Source organism: Triplophysa rosa, linkage group LG5 (genome assembly GCF_024868665.1).
Source record: "Triplophysa rosa linkage group LG5, Trosa_1v2, whole genome shotgun sequence".
Classification (NCBI taxonomy): Eukaryota; Metazoa; Chordata; class Actinopteri; order Cypriniformes; family Nemacheilidae; genus Triplophysa; species Triplophysa rosa.
This window is the reverse complement of record NC_079894.1, coordinates 23,397,559-23,424,564: the sequence shown is the minus strand read 5'-3', so window position 1 is coordinate 23,424,564 and position 27,006 is coordinate 23,397,559. Positions and strand designations below refer to the sequence as shown.

Sequence of the window (27,006 nt, the reverse complement as noted above, 5' to 3'; positions counted from 1 at the left end):
GCTGGCTGCTTGTAATGCATAAATATACAGAGAAATAGCAATCAATTTCTACTGGAGGTGAACGTCGATCTGTTCACCTCTGAATGACATCATACTGTTGAATTAAACCTAAAACAAAGATATTAATATTAACAAGATGCGTCACTCTGCCATTGAAATGAATGGGGAGGAACGCAACGCTCAATATGCTAAAGCAAAATGAAAAATAATTCGATCATAGGAAACAAACGTTATGGTACAGTTTACGTCATTTTTAAATGTTGTTTTTAAATATGTTGTTTAATAGGGATATTAGCCGGCGATTGTAGAAATATCAGTATTCCCCATTCACGTCTTGTTTGAACTGCCCTTGAGGCGCGTTGCAAACATCAGAATCAGAAGAGCTTTATTGCCAAGTGTGCTTGCACACACAAGGAATTTTCTTTGGTGTTGGTAGCTTCTAGTACAGACATTCAACACAATGACAATACAATAAAATAAGATTTACAGTCTAAAAGATTCGAAAATATGCATATATAAAATAAAGACTATTTTACAGAAAATGGGGGATAATAACATATAAGAGACATTGTACAGGGTAGTATATATTAGAATATACATATTAACAGATTGACATGGCCGTGGAGTGGCAAGACTTCCCTAAAAGGACTTTGCCTAAAGTCATTACGTTCTTGTTTTCCTCTTTCAGAATCATCACCAGCAGATTGCATGCAGGAGAAATCCTTCTTCTGCCGCATCAGGTGAGTGTGTGTATCTGCATTTTGGATACAAGTTCACATAAGAAAGAAAAATCACAGACAAGATCTATTTAATATCTCAATTAGACATCAATGAGATTAAATAAAATGCAATGGAAAGATTTGCTTCAGCCTTATAGAGCGTTCCCACCAAAGGCGACTTACGCGAATAAATCGCGCTATTCGCTCGTAATTGGATGCTTGAACATTTTCAGTTTACTCGCTTCATTTGCACGTGAAATTCACTTCAGAACAGACGCGAATTCGCGTCATGGGAGGGGCTTCTGCCAGGCGGCTCCAGTCTCGTGTATATATATACAGTATATATACAGTATATATATATATATATATATATATATAGCTCAAATTGAGTAAAGATCATTTTTTACAATTTACCATATTGTCCGACCTCCTCACTCACTTTCTTCCAAGCAAGATCCTTTTAATTCCTGTTTCGATAAAAGTAAGATGTTTTGTACAGCTCCGGGTATCCACATACATCGACGATGATTTTGTCCTCCATTGTTGTTTCGGATTTCTGCCTCCGCTGCTACGTCATAATCACGTCACTACTAGAGCAAGCCCTGATTGGTTAACATGGCGCGAATTTTCGCCAAAGTTCCGATTTTTCAACGTCAAATGCTCGAAACGTTTAATTTGCGCCGCGTCATTCGCGCTAACCTTTTACATATACAAAATGCATTCATTTTTCACCTCCGTACTCTTTACTTTTAAAGGAAACATCTGAGACTAAGTACAGAAAAAAATAAAAACAGCAACCTCTGAGCAATAAATATAAGCATTTATAGTAAAAATTGTAAAGAAAATTTGTTTTCTGTTACGGTTAGGTTATGGTATGTATTGTGTATTGAATACAAAAAATGGAACGTCCCAATTTAGATAGCTTAATAAGCATGTGTTGTATGTCTATGGAAAGTCCCCCATTGATTCACAGTAATGTGCTGGAAATGGAAAACATTCAGTAAACAGATTGCAGTTTTGTAATTACTGAAGAACCCCGGTCAACATAGTGAGCAAAATAAATGAATAAATGACGAAAGAATTTTCATGTTTGAATTAACTAGCCCATTATTAAGGCAGTAATTGCATGTATGTCTGTGGTATGTCCCAATTTTGAATGTAAACCTTTGTGTGTGTGCACTTTTATTGTTTAAGGAATGAGTCATCTTACGTGAGATGACATGTTGTGTTGACTCAGTTGGATTTAAAACTTTTGTACCATTGTAAGCTTGTGCGTCATTGCAGTTGTCCTCCTCACGTGAACTTTGCACGGTTGACTTTAGTTTAGAATGAAGCGTAGGTAGTTCTTCCAATAAGATTAAAATGACATCAATGGCACCCACACATTAAAGAAAAAGTAATTGTGTGTGTTATAAATGTGATTTTGTGTGCGAGTGTAACTTTCTCTGGTCTTATTCTTCAGCGGAGGGAAAGAGTGTGAGGGAGATCTTCAGTACTACCCCTTCAGAATGACACCGTATCTGATGAAAGTGCAGGACACTGAACATTATGAAGATCAGTTCTGCTGCCTCCTGCTGGCCAAGAGGGTGCACTCCGGCTATGAAGGTCCGTCCACTCCTATTATTATATTGTGCTGTGATATAAAGCTTAGCTTGTTCTCGTACATACAAGTGTGGTGGAGTAAAAGATTATTTACGCTATGTAAGCTACAAATTTTCCATTAGCCTGACATTTACTGGTTTCGGAACACCGGTTCAGGACCAAGTTTTGATATGTAAAACAGCAATAAAGTAATTGAGGAACAGCTTGTTCTGTTGTCAGCGTGTTGTGTAGTTTACATAGAGATTTCTTTGGAGGGTCTATTGACAGAAATGCAATACAATATGCATAACTATGTTTTCAGAGGTGTCATAATGAAGCGTTATGTTTTTATTACATTAGAATGAGTTATTTCTATCTACATACACCGCGGGTCCCCTTACATGGAATTCACCATGTTGTTTCTACAGTAGCCCTTAAAGGACAAACTGCTCTACAGAGCGCGTTTCGTAAATACGTTATCTCAATTTAATAACAAAACAAACATTTTATGAAAAACATGTCATTGAAATGGATGACTTAGACCAAATAATAAAGAAAAGGCAGACAATAAGATCCCTGAATAAGTAAACATTTACTCCTTCAATACTCAACTCAACTCAACTTTATTTATATAGCGCTTTTACAATTTTCATTGTTACAAAGCAGCTGCATACTGTTTAAAAAGCATCCCAGGTTGACACCTAAAAAAGTTGGTTAATAAATTGATTTATTTTAGATTTTTTGTCATAACAATTGGTGTAGTTAAATTGCCAAAGTTTGTTCTTTCATACTTTAAATGAGTTTATCAGTATCGTAAAATGTGAGCGAAATATAAATAGGAACCGGTGACCCTAAGTGACTCCAATCCTTTGTAAATTCTCTTAATTTTAAATGGATAATAATCAAAGAAAACATTTTAACAAATTTTTAAGATAAAATATTTAGGATGCTGTTTACTCTTGTTCCCCCTTTAGCTCCCCGAATCCCCATGGACAAACGGATTTTCACCACAACACACACTCCCAGCTGTGTGTTTCAGGATGTGGACGAGAGGTGAGTAATAATCCTGCGCAGATTTATCAGATTTTCATCATTTCTTATGTTTAAGCCTGCGTTGTGTTTTTGTGTTAGGGCTGTTCCGTTGCTAGGATACTTACCGCAGGATTTGATTGGCACACCTGTCCTACTGCACCTGCACCCCAGTGATCGACAAGTCATGCTCGGCATCCACAGGAAGAGTGAGTGTTTTAATTGGATAACGGGTGGCTTTGTTTGACTGCCAAACTTTATTCTTTATTGAGAACATTTTTGAAAGACAAGTTGAGACAGCGAACACAAACTTAAATCTGTCCATATTTACTTTCTCAAAAGTGATGTGTGTGTGTCAATTTTTGCTTAACTTACAATGCAAAAACACATTGTTTTTTTTCATCTTTCTTCATGATGTAATAACGTTCTCCACCTCTTAAATGAATTTGCCTTTTGGCTGACATCACCAAGAATCTCATATTTTTTAACCCCTCCCTTTCCCCCAGATTTTCACGACCCAATCAAATCCCGATAGATAACGCCCTTTATTCTTTTTGAATAGCCCGTTTTACCAACATCATACCATGTAAGACAAGCGGGTTATGAGTTTCCATTTCATGATCAAAACAGCCTGTGAAGAAAACCATTTGAAGTTTATAGTTCACCCGATGGAGCTTTCTCTTCTGTCACATCAGTTCTGCAGAATGCCGGCCAACCGTTTGACCACTCCATCCGCTTCTGCGCTCGAAATGGAGAGTACATCACCATAGATACCAGCTGGTCCAGCTTTGTCAATCCCTGGAGCCGCAAAGTTTCCTTTGTCATCGGCAGGCACAAAGTTCGCATGTGAGTGCACAGGATAAATAAAGATTGAAAAATATGTATTTATGGTTGTAACAATACAACCACTACAGTCACGTTTGTATTTGTAACATTTCGATAAACTGACATTATTAGTGTGTGATAAAGGCCCGTTCACAACATGAACGAAAATGATAAAGATGCTAGTGTCCAACTTTATATTTGAATGGATTTTCAGTGGCTCTTAATGTTTTTTCATTCATCAGTGGGGAAAAAATTAAAGTGATGTTTAAGATATTGTTTCTCTGCGTTTTTATTGTTATAGTTGTGTTGAGAACATTTTCTTGAATCTAGATTTGTTTTTAACACTTTATCTTTATATTCATCATCCTTGGTGTCAGTTGGCCTTTAGGCAAAAACCTTTATTACAACTAATTCCACCGATTGTACAGTATCATTTTGCACAAGGTTAGTGTGTTTTTTTTTAGAAAATGTAAAAATCTAGTTGTGATATGTATGATTTGTGTCTATCCTGACAGGGGTCCAGTGAATGAAGATGTGTTTGCAGCTCCGACTGTGGCTGAGGGGAAACCTGTGGACTCGGACATCCAGGAAATCACTGAACAAATTCACAGACTCCTCCTGCAGGTGCCAAAACTTAAAAACAACGTCTTTATTTACTATATAACTCTGACCAAATGCAGTCGCAGAAAATGTTTTTGTAAGACATAATGAGGCGGCTTATCAAAATGAGACAATAAAAACATGTATGTGTCTTAATGTGTTCGTGTGTAGCCGGTGCACAACAACGGCTCAAGCGGTTATGGCAGTCTGAGCAGTAATGATCACCTGCTGAGCGTGGCATCTTCAAGTGAGAGTAATGGCAATGGAACACGCCAGCGTCAGGAGGACGAGAATGAGAGACGGGCCAAACCGGTGAGTCACATGACACAATGAGAGATGCATTGCTAATGGAGTCCCTGTTGTGTCTGAAGATGATCTAGATTCACAATTAAAGGTCATTAAAATGCATCTGTATACTTGTCTTGCATGTATGTAGTGGTCGACCGATAAGGGCTTTTTAATGGCCGATGCCGATATTAAGAAAGCACTGTCCTTTACATCTTAGTAGCATTTTTATGCATAAAATGCAAACGTACTGTATGGCAGTCAAACATATACATGTTTGTAAAATTTATCGGCCGATGCTGATCATTGATAAAATCTAAATATCTTCCGATTTATCAGCCACGGCAATATACACTACTCGCATGGGTCATTTTTCTATAATATGTCAATAACGGATGTAAGCAAGACATGTTTTTAAACAATGCAGTGTATTTACAGGACGACTTTACATTGAGCTTAATATAATGGCACCGAGCAGCACGTCTACTGATATGTTAAACACTATCTAATGTTATATTTAGGGCTGTCAACGTTAATGCGTTAACGCATGCGATTAATTTTTTCAAATTAACGCGTGAGAAAATATTTAACGCAATTAACGCAGCATCCGTTTGTTTTGACATTCTTTGTCTAGCGTTACATTATGTAATCACGCTCTTATTCGTGTACAGGCTTTTAAACCACTTAAGCGCTATTTTAAATAGTTGCTTTGATGCTTTCAATGAAGATAGACAGCTTCTAAACTGTGGGACGCGGCAAAACGCAACGCGAGGTCCAGTCTGGTGTAAACAGTCATGGGCTGAAGGCTGCGTCGGTGAATCTCTGTCAGACAGCGCATCCGTGTTGAGTTCTCTTTCGTGCTTCAATGGATAAAACCATACAAGATTATGTCAGAAAGCCCGTTTTGTCTAGCATTTTCTTAAGCAAGACTTCAAAGTGTAAAATAAAATCTTAAACGAATGCAAAGAGTTGTGAAAAGTACGATCTGCGTACTGAGACAGCTCTTAAAGGGGCCACGTTCTTAAACGTGCTGCTGTGACTCCTGTCACTAATGTTAATCAAAGAACAAAATAAAAGAAGAAATCAATGTGATTTTGTAGCTTTAATGAGAATTCTTCTGCATTTAATTTATAATTTATCATTAAAGACTGTAAAGTGTTTGAGAACTTCCTTCAATTTCTGTATATGTCATGATAGCTCTCAATTATATTGTTGAATGGCTATAATTAATGTTAAAATAATCAATTTAATAGAGACATCAGTTACAGTACTAATATCAAAATGTTTTCTTTCATTCATAAAATGACGCTGCTAAAGAAATATGTTGTTTCTACATCAATTTGAAGATTAAATGTAAAATTATTAAAATGTAAAAGTATATTTTAAAATATTATTGTTATGTGTGATTAATCCGATTCATTTTTTAATTGATTGACAGCACTAGTTATATTGTTTGTAAGGGTGTCAAACGATTAATCGCATCCAGAATAAAAGTTTGTGTTTACATAATATATGTCTGTGTACTGTGCATATTAACGTTGTGTTTATACACACATGTCATGGCTCTGCTTCATTTAGTCATGTTTTTCTTGGTCCTGTAGCAGAGTCATGACAAAGCCTTTGGTTATGTGTGGAGAGAAACATATTATTGTCCTTTTGACAATAATATACTTTCTCTCCAGTGTCTCGTCATTGGCCCCGCCCCTCTCGTTTCCTTGTTATCTTTCCCTGAGTGTTTTATGTTCCACACCTGCCTTCTTTCGTTATCCCTTGTTTGTCTTCCCTTTAAATACCCTCTTGTTTCTTTGTCCTTTGCTCGTGGATTGTACTGCGTTCTGTATGTTCTTGTACCTTGTTCCTGTTCTTGTGCCCTTGCTCGTGCTGTTACCCGTGGTCCTGTTCCTCGCCCTGTTCGTGTAGTGTGAGTTTTGTGTTTTATCCTGCCTTGTTTCATTTAAGACGTTTGGTCGTGTACCTTAGTTTTGTTTCCGCTGTGCTTGTTTTACGTTTTGTCCCCCTCGTGGGAAGTCTTTTGTTTTATGTATATTTCTTAGTTCCGTTTTCCCCATTGAGGGTGTTTGTTTTTGCGTTTTTTGTTAATAAAGTCTTGTTTTTGTTAACCCCTTACTGCCTGCCTGCATTTGGGTTCTTCCCCACGCACCGTCGTGACAGAATCCACGAGCCACCACCGAACCCAGCAGGCATGGAGTCGGACGAGGCGTACAGGAGCCGCCAGGCTCACGTCATGTTCGGCTTCCGCCAGAGGGGGACTCCTGTGAAGGACTTCTCCATGGACTTCCTGTCCACCGCTCGCTACTCTGGGTTCACCGAGGCAGAGTTGAAGGTAATCTTCAACAGCTGCCTCGATGAACCCTTCGAGCCAGCTGAGATGCGCCGGTTGAGACACCTGGGCTTCGCGGACCAGGTCGAACTCGCGATGAATCGTGAGGAGCCCAGGGGAGTGTCCATGGCGGAGCCTCTCACGGGGCTGGCGGCTATCCCCGAGGACGGTCCCTTGCGGATCGGGGTTGTGGGCGTCGCCACACCTTCCTCTCCGCCGCCAGCAAGCCTCAGCGGGAAGCGGGGGAGACGTGAGTCCTGGGGCTCCACGTCTGAGGAGTCCCAGCCTGAGCCAGCCGCACCCTTTGCCTCTTTCTTTCAGCTGACCTCCAGGCGGGTGGCTCGGCTGAAGAGAAAGAGGCAGCGGCGGGCAGCGCGGACTTCCCTCCCTGCCGGTGCAGCAGCCGGCGTCCAGTCCGGTAATCCAGTCGGCATCCAGTTGGCGTCCAGTCTTGTGTCCAGCCCGATGTCCAGTCCGGTGCAGCCGGCGTCCAGTCCGGTGCAGCCGGCGTCCAGCCCGGTGTCCAGTCCTGTGTCCAGCCCGTTGTCCAGTCCGGTGCAGCCGGTATCCAGTCCGGTGCAGCCGGAATCCAGTCCAGTGCAGCCGGCGTCCAGTCCGGTGGTCCAGCCGGCGTCCAGTCCGGTGATCCAGCCGGCGTCCAGTCCGGTGATCCAGCCGGCGTCCAGTCCGGTGATCCAGCCGGCGTCCAGTCCGGTGATCAAGCCGGCGTCCAGTCCGGTGGTCCAGCCGGCGTCCAGTCCAGTGCAGCCGGCGTCCAGTTCGGAGGTTCAGCCGGCGTCCCAGCCGGCGATCCAGCCGGCGTCAAGCCCTGTCCAGCCGGTGACAGGCCCTGTCCAGCCGACCCTCCAGCCGGCGTCAAGCCCTGTCCAGCCGTCCTTCCAGCCGGCGTCAAGCCCTGTCCAGCCGGCCTTCCAGCCGGCGTCAAGCCCTGCCCAGCCGGCGTCAAGCCCTGTCCAGTCGGCCTTCCAGCCGGTCCCCAGTCCGGCAGCCAAGCCGGCCCCTGGGAAACTCCCAGGGTCAAAGACTGTTCCCCCCAGGACTTGTCCTAAGTCCCCCAGGACTCCGCGCCCTCGAGCGCAGCCGGGGACTGGGACTATTCCCCCCAACCAGTTTGGACTTCCCCCTATGAACTCTTGTTTTGCCCCACCCCCCCTCCCTTGTTTGTTATTTTTGTTATCCCACCCCAATCCTGTAGTCTTGTTGTCCTGTCTGCCCCTTGTCATGTTCACCATGTTTGTCTGGTTTTTGTCACTGTCTCAGTCGGTCTTGTCTCGTCCGTCTACCCCTTGGTGAGCACCTGGAGGTGCTCATTAAAGGGGGGGCTTCTGTCATGGCTCTGCTTCATTTAGTCATGTTTTTCTTGGTCCTGTAGCAGAGTCATGACAAAGCCTTTGGTTATGTGTGGAGAGAAACATATTATTGTCCTTTTGACAATAATATACATTCTCTCCAGTGTCTCGTCATTGGCCCCGCCCCTCTCGTTTCCTTGTTATCTTTCCCTGAGTGTTTTATGTTCCACACCTGCCTTCATTCGTTATCCCTTGTTTGTCTTCCCTTTAAATACCCTCTTGTTTCTTTGTCCTGTGCTCGTGGATTGTACTGCGTTCTGTATGTTCTTGTACCTTGTTCCTGTTCTTGTGCCCTTGCTCGTGCTGTTACCCGTGGTCCTGTTCCTCGCCCTGTTCGTGTAGTGTGAGTTTTGTGTTTTATCCTGCCTTGTTTCATTTAAGACGTTTGGTCGTGTACCTTAGTTTTGTTTCCGCTGTGCTTGTTTTACGTTTTGTCCCCCTCGTGGGAAGTCTTTTGTTTTATGTATATTTCTTAGTTCCGTTTTCCCCATTGAGGGTGTTTGTTTTTGCGTTTTTTGTTAATAAAGTCTTGTTTTTGTTAACCCCTTACTGCCTGCCTGCATTTGGGTTCTTCCCCACGCACCGTCGTTACACACACATACACATACATGCATACATTTAAGAAAATTTAAAAACTATATATATATCTATATATATATATATATATATATATATATATATAAATATTAATAAACGTTTATATGTAATTTCAGCTATTGGTAAATATAAATAATACATCTCAAAATTGTATTAAATATATATACATTTATGTGTATGTTTTTGTGTTTATAAATACAAAATTAATATGCACAATACACGGACACATATTATGTAAATACAAACTTTTATTCTGGATGCGATTAATCGTTTGTTTGTTGTTTATTTTTCATGAACATAAAATAAAAACGAAGGATTTCAACCTCATACACAGAATTTTTTGACCATAAAGTTCATTGAGAGCATTCTAGAGCATTAGGATTAAAAATGCAAGATGAGTCATCCGGTATCCCAGAGGGGGAAAATTTGTCTATTTAAAATATATAATTTGTGTTTATGACGTTCTGATGGGATTCATTTTTCATGCTCATATTCATTTGGGTTTGTCTTTGTGTTAATTCAGAGGAGCTTTCAGGAGATATGCAAAGGAATACACATGCAAAAAAGCCAAGAGCAGCAGTCGAAGAAAAGCCCTATGAGTACGTTCAATTCATGTCCACATGAATCTCTGCATCTGCGTTCTTCTATGTCATTGAATTTGTACCTTCTTCCCTGCAGAGGTTCTTCAGAAAAGTCCAGCGGTACGACCCAAAGACTCGGCACACCCCGTCAACTGGAGAGAGTCCACCAAGGAGCAACAGGCGGCTGTGCAAGAGGAGTTGGCCTTCAAAGACCAGACCGTCTACTCTTATCAGCAGATTAGCTGCCTGGACAGTGTTATAAGGTACGAAGAGAGAAAATCACGATGCCGTGAAACCTGATTAGTGAAGGTTTCTTAGAAGTGCACGGAAAGAAACTGTCTCGACTGGATTGCTGAATGTAATTGATTTATTGATCGTCTGGCCTGCACAGTTAAATTGTGTACTCATAAATGAGAACTTTGTGTGTCTTCAGGACATTTGATTTGCATTGTTTTGTAATGTCTGGAATTTCATTAAAAGTCTTTCGCATCGGAAACTCAGTCACGTGCAGGTCATACAAAGCACACTCAACTCACAATACGGATACAATAAATGAAATCGGGTTCACAATATGATAGAATCACAGTATTTTGACCAAAATTTAAAACATGACACTGAAATTTCAATAATTTCTTTCCAAAATTCTGTAACACTGACAAAATGTTAATGCTCTTTCATTAGTAAGTTGTTGTACAAAAGCATCTAAAAAAGCGATGAAAGCATCTGCTGTAAACTTTTATTGTTGTACATACAACTTGTTCTAGAATTGACAACATTCAAAGTTTAACTGAAGCTTCTGTATGCAAATTGATAAGAATTGAGTAGGTCTTAACTGTATACTGTTACAAAATTACAAAGGGGATTAAGAGAGATACTTTCTTAAAGCAATAAGAAAATAAATACGTTTTATTAAAATACTTTTTATTTGATAGGTTTTTATATGTCATCTTGTGTTTGTCTGCATTGAAGTTTGCTAAGGTAGAGATAAGGACAAATGTCATTAGATTTCCAGTGTCACGACTTTAATAAACGGGATTATATCGTCAGAATAGTACACAACAATGTAATAAAGACAAAGCAAGGTCCCTCTTGTGTGCTTTTATTTTGAATTTAGTCTGTTCGATCATTTGTAAACCTTGTTTCAATTGACGACGGCTTCCTCTCTCCATCAGGTATTTGGAGAGCTGTAACATGCCCATCACGGTGAAGAGAAAGTGCCAATCCTCCTCAAACATGACATCCTCAGATGAGGATAAGCACAGAGCGACTGAGAACACCATTCAAATGTCTAATGGTACTGAACAAATCCACTTAAAACATCTTGATGATCTTGTCTTGTACTAATACGTTGTACCTCCGTCTTATGTGATCTGATCTGAGTGTGTAAGAAAAATCAGTCTTGTCTGATTTCTTTAGTAAAATGTAACTTTTGAATTCTTCTCTGTTCTTTTCTTTTAGAATCTGGCCATTTGAAGGACCGGCCGGGTCTCTCATCATTAGACGTGTCTAAGAAGGCCCCAGGCTCTGGCGTCGTGAGTCCGTCTCTCGCACCGCTTCCACTGCTCAGTAAACCTGAAAGTGTGATGTCCATCACCAGCCAATGCAGCTTCCGCAGCACTATTGTACATGTGGGAGATAAAAAAGGTACTTTTTCTGTCTGGTCTTATAATGGCTCTGTCCTAAAACCTAATGAGAAAGGGCGGCACAAGGGGTGGGCTAAGGGGGCTGAAGCCCAGAATGTTTTTATTACCATGCCCTGTACGAATCACTTAGGGGCCAATCATATTTCACGTCTTTTGCATGCGCAAGTTTTTTTTATGTAGATGCGCGACAAGCATGCTCAAATAAAGCACAACGTGGCGCGCATGTGGTACAATGCTCTTTTTTCCAGCCGTGTCAATGCTGAAAATATTTAGCATTTGTATAATTTATAAATGACTGGACTTATGACTGGTTTTGTGGTCCAGGGTTACAAATATCACTCGAGTTGCCTGGTCTTGTTCTGCATTTTTGCTGGCAAAATGTTACGCAAGTTAACATCATCCAAATTAAATGATCATTTATAAAACAATATTAAAATTGCACGTATATCAAAAATATTCATGGGTCACTGGGTTTTGCAAATATCTAACAGTAAAAAAAATCTAACATGTAAATGTAAAATGTAATGTAAAAAGTATTTAAAAAGTCCCTTTCAGCTTTGAAAACATTATATTGAATTTTTTAAGTACTGTTTTTTCCACTTGTTGAAAAAAGTGAATTTGGACATCTAAGGTTTCGGAAGAGCAGCGTCAATATTTAAAAACAAATTTTAAATCAATTATATATAGGAGGTGCTACATCACTGTATTACAATCACAATCAAGTGATTGTTTTGAAATGCTCGAATATATTTTTTAATTAATTAAATGCATATTTATCAACATAATGTCTTGAAAGTAAAAAGCTGCTTTGAAATGCTGTGTATGTATGGAGCGATTTTAGTCTCATTAATTATTCACGCGTAAAACAAGATACACACATGCGTAAACAGTTTCACATGAACAAAACCTAATTTACGTGCACAAAGTATAAATATACATTTACAAAAAGCAATTCACGTGCGTAAAACAAAACTATTTTCTCATAAAGTACGTTTCGCAAACATACGACTGTGCACAAATATTTCGAAAGTTTAAAATGTACACGTTTATCGTGTTATGTGAATGTGCAAATCGTCACTCACGTGTGAATCGGCTTGGATGTGTGTGTGTGTTTTTTGAGACTGTCCTGGCAGCGCAACCCCTCCCACGTGGGTTGTCGTACTCTTTAGCCAATCAGATTCAACCTTACCATTCAACCAATCATAATCATGGAGAGCACAGAACTCAAGGAGCTCTAATGTTAGCACTAAAGGCTCGTTTGTACAGTTTCGCTAATCTACTCTCTGAGCTGTGATGCTGTACTAAAACATAATACAGCCACGCAATAAATCTGTTTTTATTAATTTATTTTGTAGGAGAAAAGTATGAAATAGTGAGTGAACATGACCACTTAAAAACTACACAACCAGCAGTCACTTCCACTGAACTGCTAAAATCCGTCTGGGTAACAAACTGTGAAACTGTGTTCCCCCGTCTGGGGAACATATCTGATGAGATATGTTCATGTTTGTATGTCCATACAATATATGTTTTAAATGAACAAGGACAATAAATAACTAGTTCTTGGAAACATTGTTTTGTATGGGCACATAGATTTGTAGCTGCGCAAAAGGTCCTGTTCTCTCCGCGTTTATGATTCATTGAATGGTAAGGTTGAATCTGATTGGCTAAAGAGTACGACAACCCACGTGGGAGGGGTTGCGCTGCCAGGACAGTCTCAAAAAACACACACACACATCCAAGCCGATTCACACGTGAGTGACGATTTGCACATTCACATAACACGATAAACGTGTACATTTTAAACTTTCGAAATATTTGCGCACAGTCGTATGTTTGCAAAACGTACTTTATGAGAAAATTGTTTTGTTTTACGCACGTGAATTGCTTTTTGTAAATGTATATGTATACTTTGTGCACGTAAATTAGGTTTTGTTCATGTGAAACTGTTTACGCATGTGTGTATCTTGTTTTACGCGTGAATAATTAATGCGACTAAAATCGCTCCATATGTATGCAACACACAAGGTTTTAGAACAGAGCCGGTACGTTCATTTGTATTGTAGCTATTTGTGTTTTGTATGTGTTCCCTGGTAAAACACTTTTTTTGTTTTAGTTGTGTCATCAACAAGACACATCTCTTCAAACCAAGAATTCTCTTCCAAACTTCAAAGTTAGTAACTTCTTCCCACAAAGATAGGGACACCAAAAATAAATGCATCCAATGATTGATTGATTTGACTGTGGAGTAAAATAAGGTGTTGGTCATTTCCAAGAATGGATGCATTTTCCTCTGATTCCCATCCCAGCATGCATGAGACGAGCTTGACGGCCTTGAAGCCCCTGTAAAGAAAAGGCTGTGTCTGCTGTTGTTGTTTGAAGATCTCATCTTGTGTTTTCAGAGATCATCGAGGATGTCCCTAGCGCTGAAGGCATTGAAGTTCAGAGTCTTTCCGTCCCATCGGCCGCAGTCTCGCCGCACAGTCAAGAGAGGGAGGCTTACAAGAAACTAGGCCTAACCAAGCAGGTTCTGGCGGCACACACCCAGAAGGAAGAACAGGCGTTTCTGAGTCGCTTCAGAGAGCTGCGAGGCGTGCATGCTTTTAAAGCAGATTGCTCTCTTTATCTGGAGAGGCAGAAAGGACAAGTGGCATTTGACGGTAAGCAAGGATTTGCTTGTTTGAAAGTTCACTTCTTTACTTAGAAATGGTCCATGAGTAAATTCATCCAATGTATTTCCCTCCCTCTCTCTCTTCAGCCGTTCCTACTCCCCGTTCGTGTAAGCAGGGTGGCGGCACGCCAGAGACCAGTGGAACGCGGCGAGGTCGCAACAAGAAGACCAAATCCAAGCGCGTCAAGCCCAACGAATCCTCCGATAGCACTCCTTCTGGCCATATGCCGCCACCCAGACCTCAACTGCAGGGCCTCAACCAGACCTCCTGGTCTCTGTCGGACACCTCGCAACCCGCGTACCCCGGCGCCTATCCGGCCGTGATGCCCGATTACCCGCTTCAAGTATACCCCGGGGCCGTTGTCATGCCTCCCGGGGTGGATGCGTCTATGAATGGGGATAGCCAGTGCGGCCTGGATCCACGCATTCCCATGCAGCCCATTCAGACGCCGTACTCCGCCCCTCTGGTCACGCCCATGGTGGCCCTGGTGCTGCCCAACTACATGTTCCCGCAGATGCCCGGCACTCCACATCAGCCCTATTTCCCGAAACAGGGAGGTTTCCCAGGCCAGCCGACGTTTCAGCCACAACCACAGCCAGGGTTTGTCCCGCAGCCGCAGTTTCCACCTCAGTCCGCTTTTACCATACAGACTCCGTTCACTTCACAGAACCCTTTCACCCCTCAGAATGCATTCCAGACCGCATTCCAGCCGCAACCGTTCCAGCCGTGCCCGGAGGAGCCTCCGAAACTACCTGAACCCGAGCTGATGGAGGGGGAGTCACGAAGCCCCACCCCTCAGTCGGTGGTTGGTGTGGGCCCGCCCTCCCCACCTCTGTTTCAGTCCCGATGCAGCTCGCCGCTGCAGCTCAACCTTCTGCAGTTAGAGGAGACTCAATGCTGTGCTGAGAGACAGGAGAGCTCGGCGCCCCCTGTTGTACAACAGGGGAACAGCAGCAGAAATGTTGAGAAAGCGTTGAGTGCTACTGGACAGGCCAAAACTACTGACAAGGTTGTGCCACAGGTGAGGACTTTTTTTAATTACCATAGTAATGGCACACTTTCTTGAATGTGTACCACAGTATACTTTGGAAAAAAAATTCGTTCTTTGACCTCTCAGTTTTTTATATGTATCATCTAGATTGCAAACTTTCTGTTGTTCAACCAACAGGTGGCAGTGTTTCCTTTTTTAAGAAAGGTAAAACCCTTGTTTTCTTTAAAGCAAGGGGTCCATAGTGGTTCTACACTTGGGTGGGGGGGAAGGTGTTACATTGAAAAGTATATTTCAATAATACGTTAAAAATATATATATTAAAACCTATTTAAAATGAAGAAAGTAAAAGTCCCTATAGTAAAATGAAAATGTAGATGTTAACTGTCATGGCTCTGCTTCATTTAGTCATGTTTTTCTTGGTCCTGTAGCAGAGCCATGACAAAGTCTTTGGTTATGTGTGGAGAGAAACATATTATTGTCCTTTTGACAATAATATACGTTCTCTCCAGTGTCTCGTCATTGGCCCTGCCCCTCTCATTTCTTGTATTGCTTTCCTCTCGTGTCTTATGTTCCACACCTGCCCTCGCTCGTTATCCCTCGTTTGTCTTTCCTATATATACCCTCATGTTTCTTTGTCCTGTGCTCGTGGATTGTACTGCGTTCTGTGTGTTCTTGTACCGTGGTCGTGCTCCCGTGTTCTTGTCTGAGATCCTGTTCCTTACCTTGTCCGTCATCTGTGAGTTTTGTGCCCTGCCTTATTTACCCCTCCATGTTTTGTAAGACGTTGTGTCGAGTTTATTTTGTTAGTCTTTTGCCCCCACGTGGGAAGTGTTTTGTTTTGTATTCCTCCTTTTTGTTCCTAAGTTCATAGTTCGTGTTTTGTTATAGTTTTCCCCATCGTGGGTGTTTTTGTTTGTATTTTAATAAAATCCTTGTTAACCCCTTCACCACCGCCTGCCTGCAATTGGGTTCTTTCACGCCAGTCGTGACAGAATCCACGAGCCACTACGAACCCAGTAGGCATCATGGGCACGAGACGGTCCCACCAGGCTCGCCTCCTCTGCGGCATTCGTCAGGGGAACGATGACATCGAGGACTATCTGTATAGGTTCCGGGATGCCGCAGAGGAGGATGTCTTCGGGGAGGATGAGGTGGCGGTGCTTTTTAACGCCGGTCTCAGCGGACCCCCTGTCGCGGGCGGAGATGCGGTTGTTGAGACCGCTGGACTTCGATGTCGTGTGGCGGTACGTCATGAACCGACCGGAGTCCGGGGTCTCAACACGACACTACCACCCATCTCCGCTGGCCGCCATACAGAAGGGTCAGACCCTACAGATCAGGGTTTTAGGCATCGCCACACCGCTCTCCTCACCCCCTGCAGCCTCGCCACCAGTAAGCCTAGGTGGCAAGCGGGGGAGACGTGAGTCCTGGGAATCCACCTCCGAGGAGTCCCAGCCGGAGCCAGCCATGCCTTATACCTCCTTCCATCACCCGATCACCAGCCGGGTGGCTCGGCGGAAGAAGAAGAGGCAGCGGCGGGCAGCGTGGACTCCAACCCAGCCGGTGCAGCTGACGTCCAGTCCGGTGCAGCCGGCGTCCAGTCTTGTGTCCAGTCCTGTGTCCAGTCCGGTGCAGCCGGTATCCAGTCCGGTGCAGCCGGCATCCAGTCCGGTGCAGCCGGCGTCCAGTCCGGTGCAGCCGGCGTCCAGTCCGGTGCAGCCGGCGTCCAGTCCGGTGATCCAGCCGGCATCCCAGCCGGTGATCCAGCCGGCGTCCCAGCCGGTACAGCAGCCGGCCGTCCAGCCAGCATCAAGCCCTGTCCAGCCGGCCTTCCAGCCGGCGTCAAGCCATGTCCAGCCGGTCTTCCAGCCGGCGTCAAGCCCTGTCCAGCCGGCCTTCCAGCCGGGTCCCAGCCTTGTCCCGCCGACGCTCAAGTCGGCGGTCCCCCCAAGGACTTCCCCCACAGAATCCCCCAGGACTCCGCGCCCTCGAGCGCAGCCGGGGATTAAAACTGTTCAATGTTCCACACCTGCCCTCGCTCGTTATCCCTCGTTTGTCTTTCCTATATATACCCTCATGTTTCTTTGTCCTGTGCTCGTGGATTGTACTGCGTTCTGTGTGTTCTTGTACCGTGGTCATGCTCCCGTGTTCTTGTCTGAGATCCTGTTCCTTACCATTGTAAGACGTTGTGTCGAGTTTATTTTGTTAGTCTTTTGTTTTGTATTCCTCCTTTTTGTTCCTAAGTTCATAGTTCGTGTTTTGTTATAGTTTTCCCCATCGTGGGTGTTTTTGTTTGTATTTTAATAAAATCCTTGTTAACCCCTTCACCACCGCCTGCCTGCAATTGGGTTCTTTCACGCCAGTCGTGACAGTTAACAGTATAAAACTTTGGATACCAAAAAATATTGTTTTAAAGGTCCAGTCAGTGAAATCTAGCTGCAAGGTTGCGAATTGCAACCAACCGCTCACTCCACCCCTCCCCCTCCCGTTCGAAACACTATGACGGCTGACAGAACATGGTTATATGCAAGGGGACCCACGGTGTATGTAGATAGAAATAGCTCATTCTAAGGTAATAAAAACATAACACTTCATTGTGTAAGCTCTTTATACACCTCTAAAGACATGGTTATGTATATTATATTGCATTTCTGTCAATAGATCCTCCAAAAAATTACACACTGGACCTTTAAAATGCATAGTTGTATGATGCTTACATTACAAACTAAGTAAATGAATTCCTACAGTACTATGTAGGCCTGTCAGTTATGAAATTTGACTGACAATTAATTGTTTAATAAATAATTGCAGTCATGGCTATTAATTAGTTGAATGACTTTTATAATGATTAATTGCGATTCATGAATTAAATTAAGAAAGTTTAGTAATAACTAAATATCCAAAACAATCATTATATAGTGACCATAACAGTCAGAACAAGTGTAAAGTCCTGAGCGCCCAAACTAAAACAGAAAAATCCAGCAAAATATGGAATTACTTTATTTAAACTGGTCAATGCACAAAAAAACATGTTTTCTAAACGTGCACAATTGCAAAAATTGCAATGGGATCAAACAATAAATTAATCACTGTGGCAGTTCAATCCTTTTAAATAATGTATATACAGTACATAAATAAATAAGATGCATTCAAAATGACAATAGGATATGATGTCCTGTAGGGCTCCAGTTTTTAATAAGTAATGCATTATTAGCACATCAAGTTGGTGTTCATTTTCGAGAGTGATTCTTTGATGTTGGAATGAGTCTTCTATGAGTGAAAACTCTCTTTACTGTATGAATTTGCAGGTTAGAGTTTCCCAACACAAAAGCAGGTGTTGTTGTTCTAAAGTCTTTGCTGTTCTGGGTTCATGTAGCTCATCTGGCAGAGCATGGTGATACCAACAGTGTTGTTTAGGATAAAGCATCTGCCAAATGCGTAATTGTAAATGTCCTTTTCTGTGTTTCAGGATGAAGGCTCACCTGTTGACGGACAACACAGTGATGCTTTCTCGTCGTCTAGTGACCTCCTGGACATTCTCCCAGAGGACTCGCGGTCCGGCACCGGATCTGCCACTTCAGGTTCCATGGGATCCGGTTCAAACGGCTGCAGAACGTCTGCTAGTGGCGGTTCTGCCAGTGGAACCGGTCAGTATGAGAGTTTTTGATGATATACCACGTGTCTTACTGAACTTTACCAGTTCGGTTGGTTAAAGTAATAATTCAGCTTTTAAAATGTCACGAAAATGCTTTAGTTTGACTAAAATCACACCAGTCTGGTTTTTAGGAAATAACAGACCTAGATAATGCAAGGTCATTTCTTTCACACAGAGATTCCGCAAGTAAATGTACATGTCTTCACTGACCAGAAATGTTTGTAGCGTAAAATGAATGGAAGGAAACTGAACGACCCCAAAAGGGGAAGAATCTCATATTCGTGGTCCCAGTACTCAACCTGCACCAGAAATGTTTTTTCCACTTCCTCTGATGAGTTTCTGTTATATTGAGTTATAAGAAGCAGGTTTGATTATTTTCTATCTTTACTCTTCAGGAAGCAGCCACACCAGCAACAACAGCAGTAGCTACTTCGGCAGTGTGGACTCATCGCAGAAATCTCATAAGGCCAAGGGGCAAGCCTTGGGTACGGGATCAGGGCCGCTGGAGGGCAGCGAGAACCTGATCAAGTATGTACTGCCGGACCCACTGTGCCTGCTCATGGCCAACGTGGATGAAAATGTTACGATGTCATACCAGCTGCCGTCTCGGTGAGTGGGCGGAGAGAGTAGAAACAACCCCCACCCCTACCCCACTATACCACTAATGTCCATTACCAGTGTCCACTCACTTCCTGTCCTTCAATTGTAGACCCGCCTCTAATGCTGTTAGTTTTAACTGTAGGATACAAACTTGAACATGTCTGATGGGGTACATGGATTGTTTTAATGACACCCCCCCCCCCAAATAGGGTTAAGGCCATTTTACACCAATGACGAAAACTATAATTATAATATTTTTAAAAGTTAAGTTTAAAGAAAATCCTTCTAAATTCAAGTCGGTAACAAGAAAGAGAATCAAAATCATTTTGTCAATTTCAGAACAATTTTAGTTAGTCGATTAATGGTTTAGTTTGGATTTTGCATGACCTAAACTGTAAAAACAAATATTGTTTACAAAGTATTAGTATTTATATTCACTTATACCATGTATAACTTTTAATTAATGTTTTTTACTGTCTTCATTTTGACTTAATTTAAAGTATTTTTATAATATCATAATAATTACATCAATGATAATCATTGAGAATAATGGAAATTACAAAGTCTACAGGGTTAAACATCAGGGCATGATAAAGATAATAGATGAATTGTGAATAAAAATCTCACGCATCAATATAAAACCCTAAAATGTGCTTAGATTCTGTTTTCTGGTGACATTTAAAAATGCATTTGAACAATAAATGTTGGACCTGCCACGTGTAATATTCACAAATTCCTGTTGTGTGATACAGGTGTGGCGTGGAGCATAAATCAAACCATGTCATCAAATTTGTGATGTTTTTCTGTCCAATAAAGAATGTTTTTTAAAAATGTTTTTGTTTTGTAAGTGTCCATTAGGGGGCGCTGAAAGGTTATTTAAAATCTGCCTTGCACGTGTGTATTCTGCCACTAAACAGTGTGCTTGTGTGTGTGTCTGTTATTGCAGGGACACTCAGAAGGTTTTGCAGGAGGACAGGGAAAAGTTGCAGAAGATGCAGAAGAACCAGCCACGCTTTACAGAGGACCAGAAGCGAGAACTGATTGAGGTGCATCCCTGGATGAGACTGGGCAACCTACCCAAAGCCATTGATGTCAAGGTCTGCATTTCATAACATTGTTGAATATCATTCGTTTCAGTCATTCAGGGGAGAAAAATGGTTTTCAGATGCCGCGTCATTTTGACTCATGTTGATGTGTTTGTGCAGGCATGTGTCAGCTGTGAAGAGCTCAATGAAACTCCGACAGAAGAAGATTCCCCCGATCTGCACATGGGGTAAACAGAAGCCAAACAGAAGAGGAATCAATACACGCTTGTCCGGGGCCGTCACCTAACAAACCACTTATTCAGCCCACATGTACAGGCCTCATCTGATTGGACGATGACATCGTGCATTTGCCACAGCCACAGGCCTTGGACTATGTATGGTTGGCTGTTGTTTGTGTGTTTAGAGATGTATAAATATGTGAATGAATGAAGCAATGGGTGGATTCTATTTTGAGATTAAAAAAATATTTATAGGTGGTTTCAAAGGCTAGATTTTGGTCCATTCAATGACCAAGGACTTTATATTAGACAATATATTTCCTTTCCAGTGTTTGTTTTAAAACCTTTCTGTTAATGAATAGTGATGACTGGAATCTTTCCTGTGAATAATTTATTTTCGTCTGTACAGATCCCTTTTTCTAAAAAAGTGTCTTTTATGTTTTTTATATGAATAGATTTGAACATTTACAGTATGTTGTGTTGTGCGTCAGCTGTCAGATATCCTGTAAATTCACAATTCTACGCAGTTTATATGAACCAGAAATATTATTTATAATTATTTATAACTCGGACAGTTCTGATTCAGATAAATAGCATGAACTAAGGTGACCTAGTCACCGGACTTTTGGTTTAGCAATTGCAGCTTATTTTTACATGAAATGTAGCAGGCTATCCGTAAAGTATTTTATTGTAATTGATGAGTTTGGCAACTGTTTTCCTGTTTAGACAGGCCTGTTTACTTCAAAAGCAGCCTGTTTGATGGATTGTAGCACTTCAGTGTTAACTTTGTCCTCTTTGATAAAAACCCATGCAGGCGGAGATTAAATCTTAAACTACGTAGACCAAGGTTTAATAACCACACTGGCACGTTTTAGACTGTTCACACATTTGAAGACCTACCTAACCACAGCGACCACCATTACTAAAGCGCAAAAGCACCTTGTTGATGACAAATATAAGAGACTTCATTAACTAGTTGGTTGATTTGACATTAGAACTAATATTGAGAAACAGATATTGTTGTGGAAAGTTTTTTTTAAATCACAATGTATATGCCACGTTGTAAATAAATGTGCGCATTCATTCTGTGACTTGAAACATGGACACTTTGTGTTACTTTATGCTGTCCTGTTTACTTGTTTATTAAAGTGAATCTTAAATAAAGTATATTTTTTATAAAGAACTAAAGCATCTTTTTTATATTTTTTTACATTTTTGTTGCGACTTTGGAAACGTCAAAATCAACTCTGATGAGCATCTTGAAAGTTGTCATCTTTTTAATGTACTTTTGACATTTTATCAATCAGCTTCTTGATGTCTCACCCCAGATGCGTTTTTAAACTGAATTAAAAGAGCTCCCATCTCTTCTGGGCTCTTGTTGGCGGGGTTTTTTTCATTAGCCAAGTGATGCAATTTTAAATATAATGTAATTTATTTTGTACAGAAAGAAATTATGTTGACAATTATAGTTTTCTACACATAACTACTTTATATATACACACCAGGAAAAGGTCTATTTCAATGCCTTGTATGTATTCAATATAGCACAAAAGCACTAAAATGTATCGTTGAAAACACCCAATGAATTTGAAAGAACACCTGCTTTGAAGAGGCTGAAATTACGTATGATCATTTGGTTAAATTGTCATTGTAAAATGTGAAAATAGTATTTAAAAAACGTCATGTATAATCTCTGTGAAATAACATTTTCTAGAGCAGATTAATGCAACTCTATAGTGCTGCGCAACTGGCCGTTGGAACAGAGGGGCCCTTTCTGCGCCATATGTTCAAAGTCAGACGCCCTAGTTTCAAAACAGTTCCTCTTTGAGTTTTTATTTTATTTTATTACTATACAACGCACATCCGATGTACAACTTCCCTGTGATCAGACTCTAGCTGTGCGTCGAGACAGGATTCTGCGCCACCGCAGATGAAAGGCGCGTCAGTTCCTTTCACACCTGCGCCAATTTGAGTACAAAGTGCGAATGGCTCAGCGAGGCCTCCTACCACGACCACAACCTACAGACGCCTAAAATCCCCACCCACCCCCCAGATCCGATGAAAGCAGTGAGATTACAACCTGTCAACAGTCTGCGAATGTAATTTGTGGATTAAAAGAGTTAATACATGTTAGTTTCAGACGTGCACGTTGGTTGTGGAACATTAAACGTGCTTTATCGGTGGCTTTGGAAATAGTTGAAAAACATTTGGATCGGATTCTGTTTTATTTGATCTGTTTGGACCTTAAAGGGACTTTATGATGTAGGCTATCTGAAGCACTGTCTTGTGTCTGCACGTTCTTTAACATTTACGCATTTGACCGATGCTTTAGCAAAACCGATTTACAGTGCATTCAATGCGTTTTATCATGTGTGTTCACTGGTGATCAAATCATTATATTAAGAAATAATGATGGAGACAAGCCTGATTTAACATAGGCCTACTGTATTTGTTGCTACCACAACAAATTACCAACTGAAACAAGTTTAGACGGTGTGAGAAACCCTCAATCAGATCAGATTAGAGATAGAGCTCCTATGTTTTAGTTTGAAGCACAAGAGACGCGATCTGCAGCATGACACGTTTGAGCGATTCATTCTACGCACTTGGTGTTAAAATTTTCACGCTTTACGTGCGAAGAGCCGGACATTCATATAGAGGTGTGATAATAAAGTAACACTGGCATCAAAGCAATGCAGCTGCCTGAAAAAATTAGATAACATCTGCTCTGATGTGTCTGTTATGCGTAAAAACCTCGTTTGACCTCTGGATGTAAAATGACACTGCAGTTTGAATATAGACCCAACAAAAAGCCAAATATGACACTCGCAATAATGAACTCAGAGTGTAAAGTTTTAATCAAGAAACTTGATGCGAGAGTCACATGTCTGAACATGGTTTACGATCACAAGGACCATATATAAAACACGCAAATGCCAATATAGATGTACATCTGACATTTATTTTCAACTCACGTTTATACAATGATCACATACACTTTCAGATGTCAGAGATCTATATCTACAACCACGACATTCAAATATTTACATTCTAAGCAACAATAATTAGAAATAGGAAGGTGCTCCCTAGAAATATTATTTATCCTCTACAGTGTTGTTTTGACTTAGCTTATACAACAAAACGTTAAATAAAAAATGCTAACATAAAAACTGTTTCGCTGATTCTGGAATAAAAATGCATCGTTGCATCATGAAGAGCTTATTGGGGGGGATTTCCACGGGTGATTTCTCATTGTCCAATGTACCTCAGCCTAGTAAACTAAATTTACAGCTATCCAAAGTTGCAACTGTGTCCTATTCATGTGTCCATCACAAAACCCCGGACTTCTACCTTTAGGCAGAATGTCACAGCTCTACACTAAATAATCATAATTAAATGTTCCTGAACCAACTGGTTGGGTCTTGTGGTTCACTTAGAAATGACAGATTAGAGTTGGAACCAAACTCTGCAGAAAGGCATGTCTCCAGGGAGCATCTGTCTACCACGGTCTCCACATGGATTTGGAGTGGATCGGCAGGCCCGGCGCTACCACCGAGACGTGGCTGTGCTCCGTGTCCGTGTCATCCAGGTCAGAGCAAAGATCGTCGCCAGAGGTGACGGAAGGAGATGGAGACAGGGCAGAGGAGCCGCTGCTCACCGTGCTCCTGTCTCCGGGGGAAAGCATAGCGTCCGACATGAGATCCGCCAAGATGTCCTGAAAGCGAGCCTCGTCGTTCAACGGCATGCATTCCAGAAGGTGGTTCAGTAGGTCGGCGGCGATCGTCGCGTCGATTCCCGGACAGCTGGACACGAACGTGTGCACTTCGTGCATGCACTGGATGTAGCCCGCGGCGTATCTCTCGTTCGCTTCGCGGCTCACGCTGTCAGCTTCTGCGGAAGGGGAAAACGCATGATGACGTCACACGCGCGATTCGAGACATTTGTTGTTTTTGAACGTAACGGCGTTAACCGGGAGAATGACAGGCCCGCGTGAGGTCTGATAACGCGCTTACCCGTGACTTTGTTTTGCAGAATACTTTCCACGCGCTTCACGGTCATCTCCAGCACCTCGGCGTTCTCCATTTTTACCTGCGCCTGAAATGACACAAATGTTGTGATGTTGACACTTTCTTTCGTGGTCGGGGTGGTTATAGATGCTGTAATAAGTGACGAATTGGCTTACATCCGTGTCTGCTAGCAGTAGCCTCAGCTCCTGTAAACTTTCATTGATGCGGGCGCGTCTCTTTTTTTCCACCAGTGGTTTCCTCGTCTAAAGAGAGAGAACAGCGTTTAACGGTTGTTTATATACTTATCCCATGCGTGATGAAAGCGCGTGTTAAATACCTTTCTGTCTTTTATTCCGTAATAATCCTCCTCATGCTTGCTGTTGCGGGACGCAGGGGCCATATTGCTGCAATAGAGACCGCCGAGAGGACGCAGTGCCGTTAAGACTCCTGAATGGGGGGCAGGTGGTCGGCGAGTTCAGTTTGAGACAAAGGTCTGCGCTAACAAGCACTACATGTGTTGTCCAAAGTGGGCGATTGAAGGGGAACATTTATGAGGGCTTATTTACATGTGAATGGGCTGACTCGCAACCAATCAACAGCCATGCTTTTGTCTTTGCATGTAAACCAACCCACCCCGCGTGAACTTGTTGACGAAATTACTGTCCTTTCTTTTACTGTCTCGATATTGTTTTGTTTATGATACGGTATCGTACAGGCTGACGTTTTATTTTGTTCATTCTCCGCCTGTTCTAAGGAGAGTCATTATCATCTTTTTTGACCCAGGCCCTGGCTTTATTGTTTATGTAATTTACACAATATGTACATATATTGTAGAAATATATCACTACATACAAACGTATTAATTAATATAAAAATAATGACTTAATAAAAATAATAAAACTTAAGACATGCATATCGTAAGCAAAGAGTTAAAATATTTAAGAGTTAACTTAATAAAAGAGAGTAATTATTATTGTGAATACTGTTATTGACTGCAACTCTCTCTATAGGCCATCAGTTGAAACTAAGAAAATAAATAAATAAAGAGCTGACGTGGACAAAGTCGTCATTTGAATATTCAGTAGGCTTCCCCACGGACTCGTTATATCTGAATCTTCGCTTTTTTGTAACTGCGGTTCAAGTTTACGGAACCAACTCTGTACTTCAAGCATTACATTCGCCCTCTACTGGATTCCAGTTCACAGACGACGTCTTGATACAAAAGGTCTGGATGCCTATAATTTCACGTCCTTTTTACCATCGTCTGTTTGATAAAAAAGTCTACTTGTTATCTTAAGAGGCCACAGCACACGAAACTTCTAATCATGTAGTTATGTTTTGTAACATTTGACATTTATTAATTTGCGTTAAAACAGTTGAACAGTTTATAGATGATGAATTTTAGAATAAAACCTGCATCAAAGCCATAAAAAGCCGCAAGCAGTGCCAATATATTTATTAACTTCCGGCGCTCTGATGCAAATCACAATGCGTAGTAGATCACCGTAAACGGCTAAAATAGAAACGGAAGGTATATCCATTTGTGGAAAATTACATAGTAAAAGTCCCGGACTCAGCCAGGGAAAGACGGGGATGGGTTGCTAGTGAGAAGTGTTCGATCAACGTTATAACATATATAAATCTATAAATGTTATATAATACGTTTATAAACCACCGATAAGTAATCTTTCAGAATTACTATTAGCATTGAGTTTAACAGCACTTGAATCCCATTTTCACAGACTCCTTTATCCAAATCTACAGTGCATTTGCTTAGACACAGACCCAATAGGTTCTGCCTTGGCGTTTCTGGCGCTGCATCATACCTGTCGAGCTACAGAAAACACCTTTTTAAAATATTTGTAAATATGATCAAGGTCAAATGCATTGTAAGCCCTAGTGATCTCTTTGGTATCTCATTTAAGATTTCATTAATACAATATATACAATGTAATTATGTAATATAACGAGCACATTAGAATTGCATACACTACACAGTTCAAACCTTTCAACTTAAAAACGTTTTTGTAATTATTTTCAACATAATTTAGCATCTGTTCCACAAACTGTTTTAAACTATTTTTTCGGTAGGAATATGCAACTTCCGTCGTAATTTGGGCTACTGTATGTATGTGACCTAATTATTTCTATTTCATTTTTATCTTTATTTCACATGTATCTTTACTTGTTTATTATGCACTGCGATTTTCATTGAGGACATGGACAAATTATATTTCCAATTCTTT

At 41.4% G+C, this 27,006-nt stretch overlaps 2 protein-coding genes across 3 annotated transcripts in view; one reads left to right on the top strand and one right to left on the bottom strand.

Moving 5' to 3' along the window:
* Nucleotides 1-21,930, top strand: part of per2 (period circadian clock 2) — a 41,939-nt gene extending 20,009 nt beyond the window's left edge. The window contains exons 7-24 of one of the 2 annotated variants that reach the window (XM_057333260.1): nucleotides 689-740; nucleotides 2,182-2,324; nucleotides 3,275-3,353; nucleotides 3,432-3,538; nucleotides 4,025-4,175; nucleotides 4,670-4,778; nucleotides 4,926-5,066; nucleotides 9,871-9,946; nucleotides 10,026-10,191; nucleotides 11,101-11,222; nucleotides 11,387-11,572; nucleotides 13,688-13,744; nucleotides 13,974-14,231; nucleotides 14,330-15,264; nucleotides 18,704-18,881; nucleotides 19,285-19,498; nucleotides 20,436-20,586; nucleotides 20,695-21,930. In XM_057333260.1, coding sequence (XP_057189243.1) covers nucleotides 689-740; nucleotides 2,182-2,324; nucleotides 3,275-3,353; nucleotides 3,432-3,538; nucleotides 4,025-4,175; nucleotides 4,670-4,778; nucleotides 4,926-5,066; nucleotides 9,871-9,946; nucleotides 10,026-10,191; nucleotides 11,101-11,222; nucleotides 11,387-11,572; nucleotides 13,688-13,744; nucleotides 13,974-14,231; nucleotides 14,330-15,264; nucleotides 18,704-18,881; nucleotides 19,285-19,498; nucleotides 20,436-20,586; nucleotides 20,695-20,766 — 3,197 coding nt within the window. In that variant the 3' untranslated portion in view covers nucleotides 20,767-21,930. The remainder of the gene's footprint in view (nucleotides 1-688; nucleotides 741-2,181; nucleotides 2,325-3,274; nucleotides 3,354-3,431; nucleotides 3,539-4,024; nucleotides 4,176-4,669; nucleotides 4,779-4,925; nucleotides 5,067-9,870; nucleotides 9,947-10,025; nucleotides 10,192-11,100; nucleotides 11,223-11,386; nucleotides 11,573-13,687; nucleotides 13,745-13,973; nucleotides 14,232-14,329; nucleotides 15,265-18,703; nucleotides 18,882-19,284; nucleotides 19,499-20,435; nucleotides 20,587-20,694) is intronic. The other variant, XM_057333261.1, reaches the window with a different exon arrangement.
* Nucleotides 21,931-23,616: 1,686 nt separating this feature from the next.
* hes6 (hes family bHLH transcription factor 6) lies at nucleotides 23,617-25,638 on the bottom strand. The gene is made up of 4 exons (XM_057333277.1): nucleotides 25,098-25,638; nucleotides 24,937-25,023; nucleotides 24,767-24,848; nucleotides 23,617-24,644 (listed from the first exon to the last, which is right to left on the bottom strand). The coding sequence occupies exons 1-4, from the start codon at nucleotides 25,158-25,160 to the stop codon at nucleotides 24,253-24,255; spliced, it is 624 nt and encodes a 207-aa protein (XP_057189260.1). The 5' UTR covers nucleotides 25,161-25,638; the 3' UTR covers nucleotides 23,617-24,252.
* Nucleotides 25,639-27,006: the final 1,368 nt, after the last annotated feature.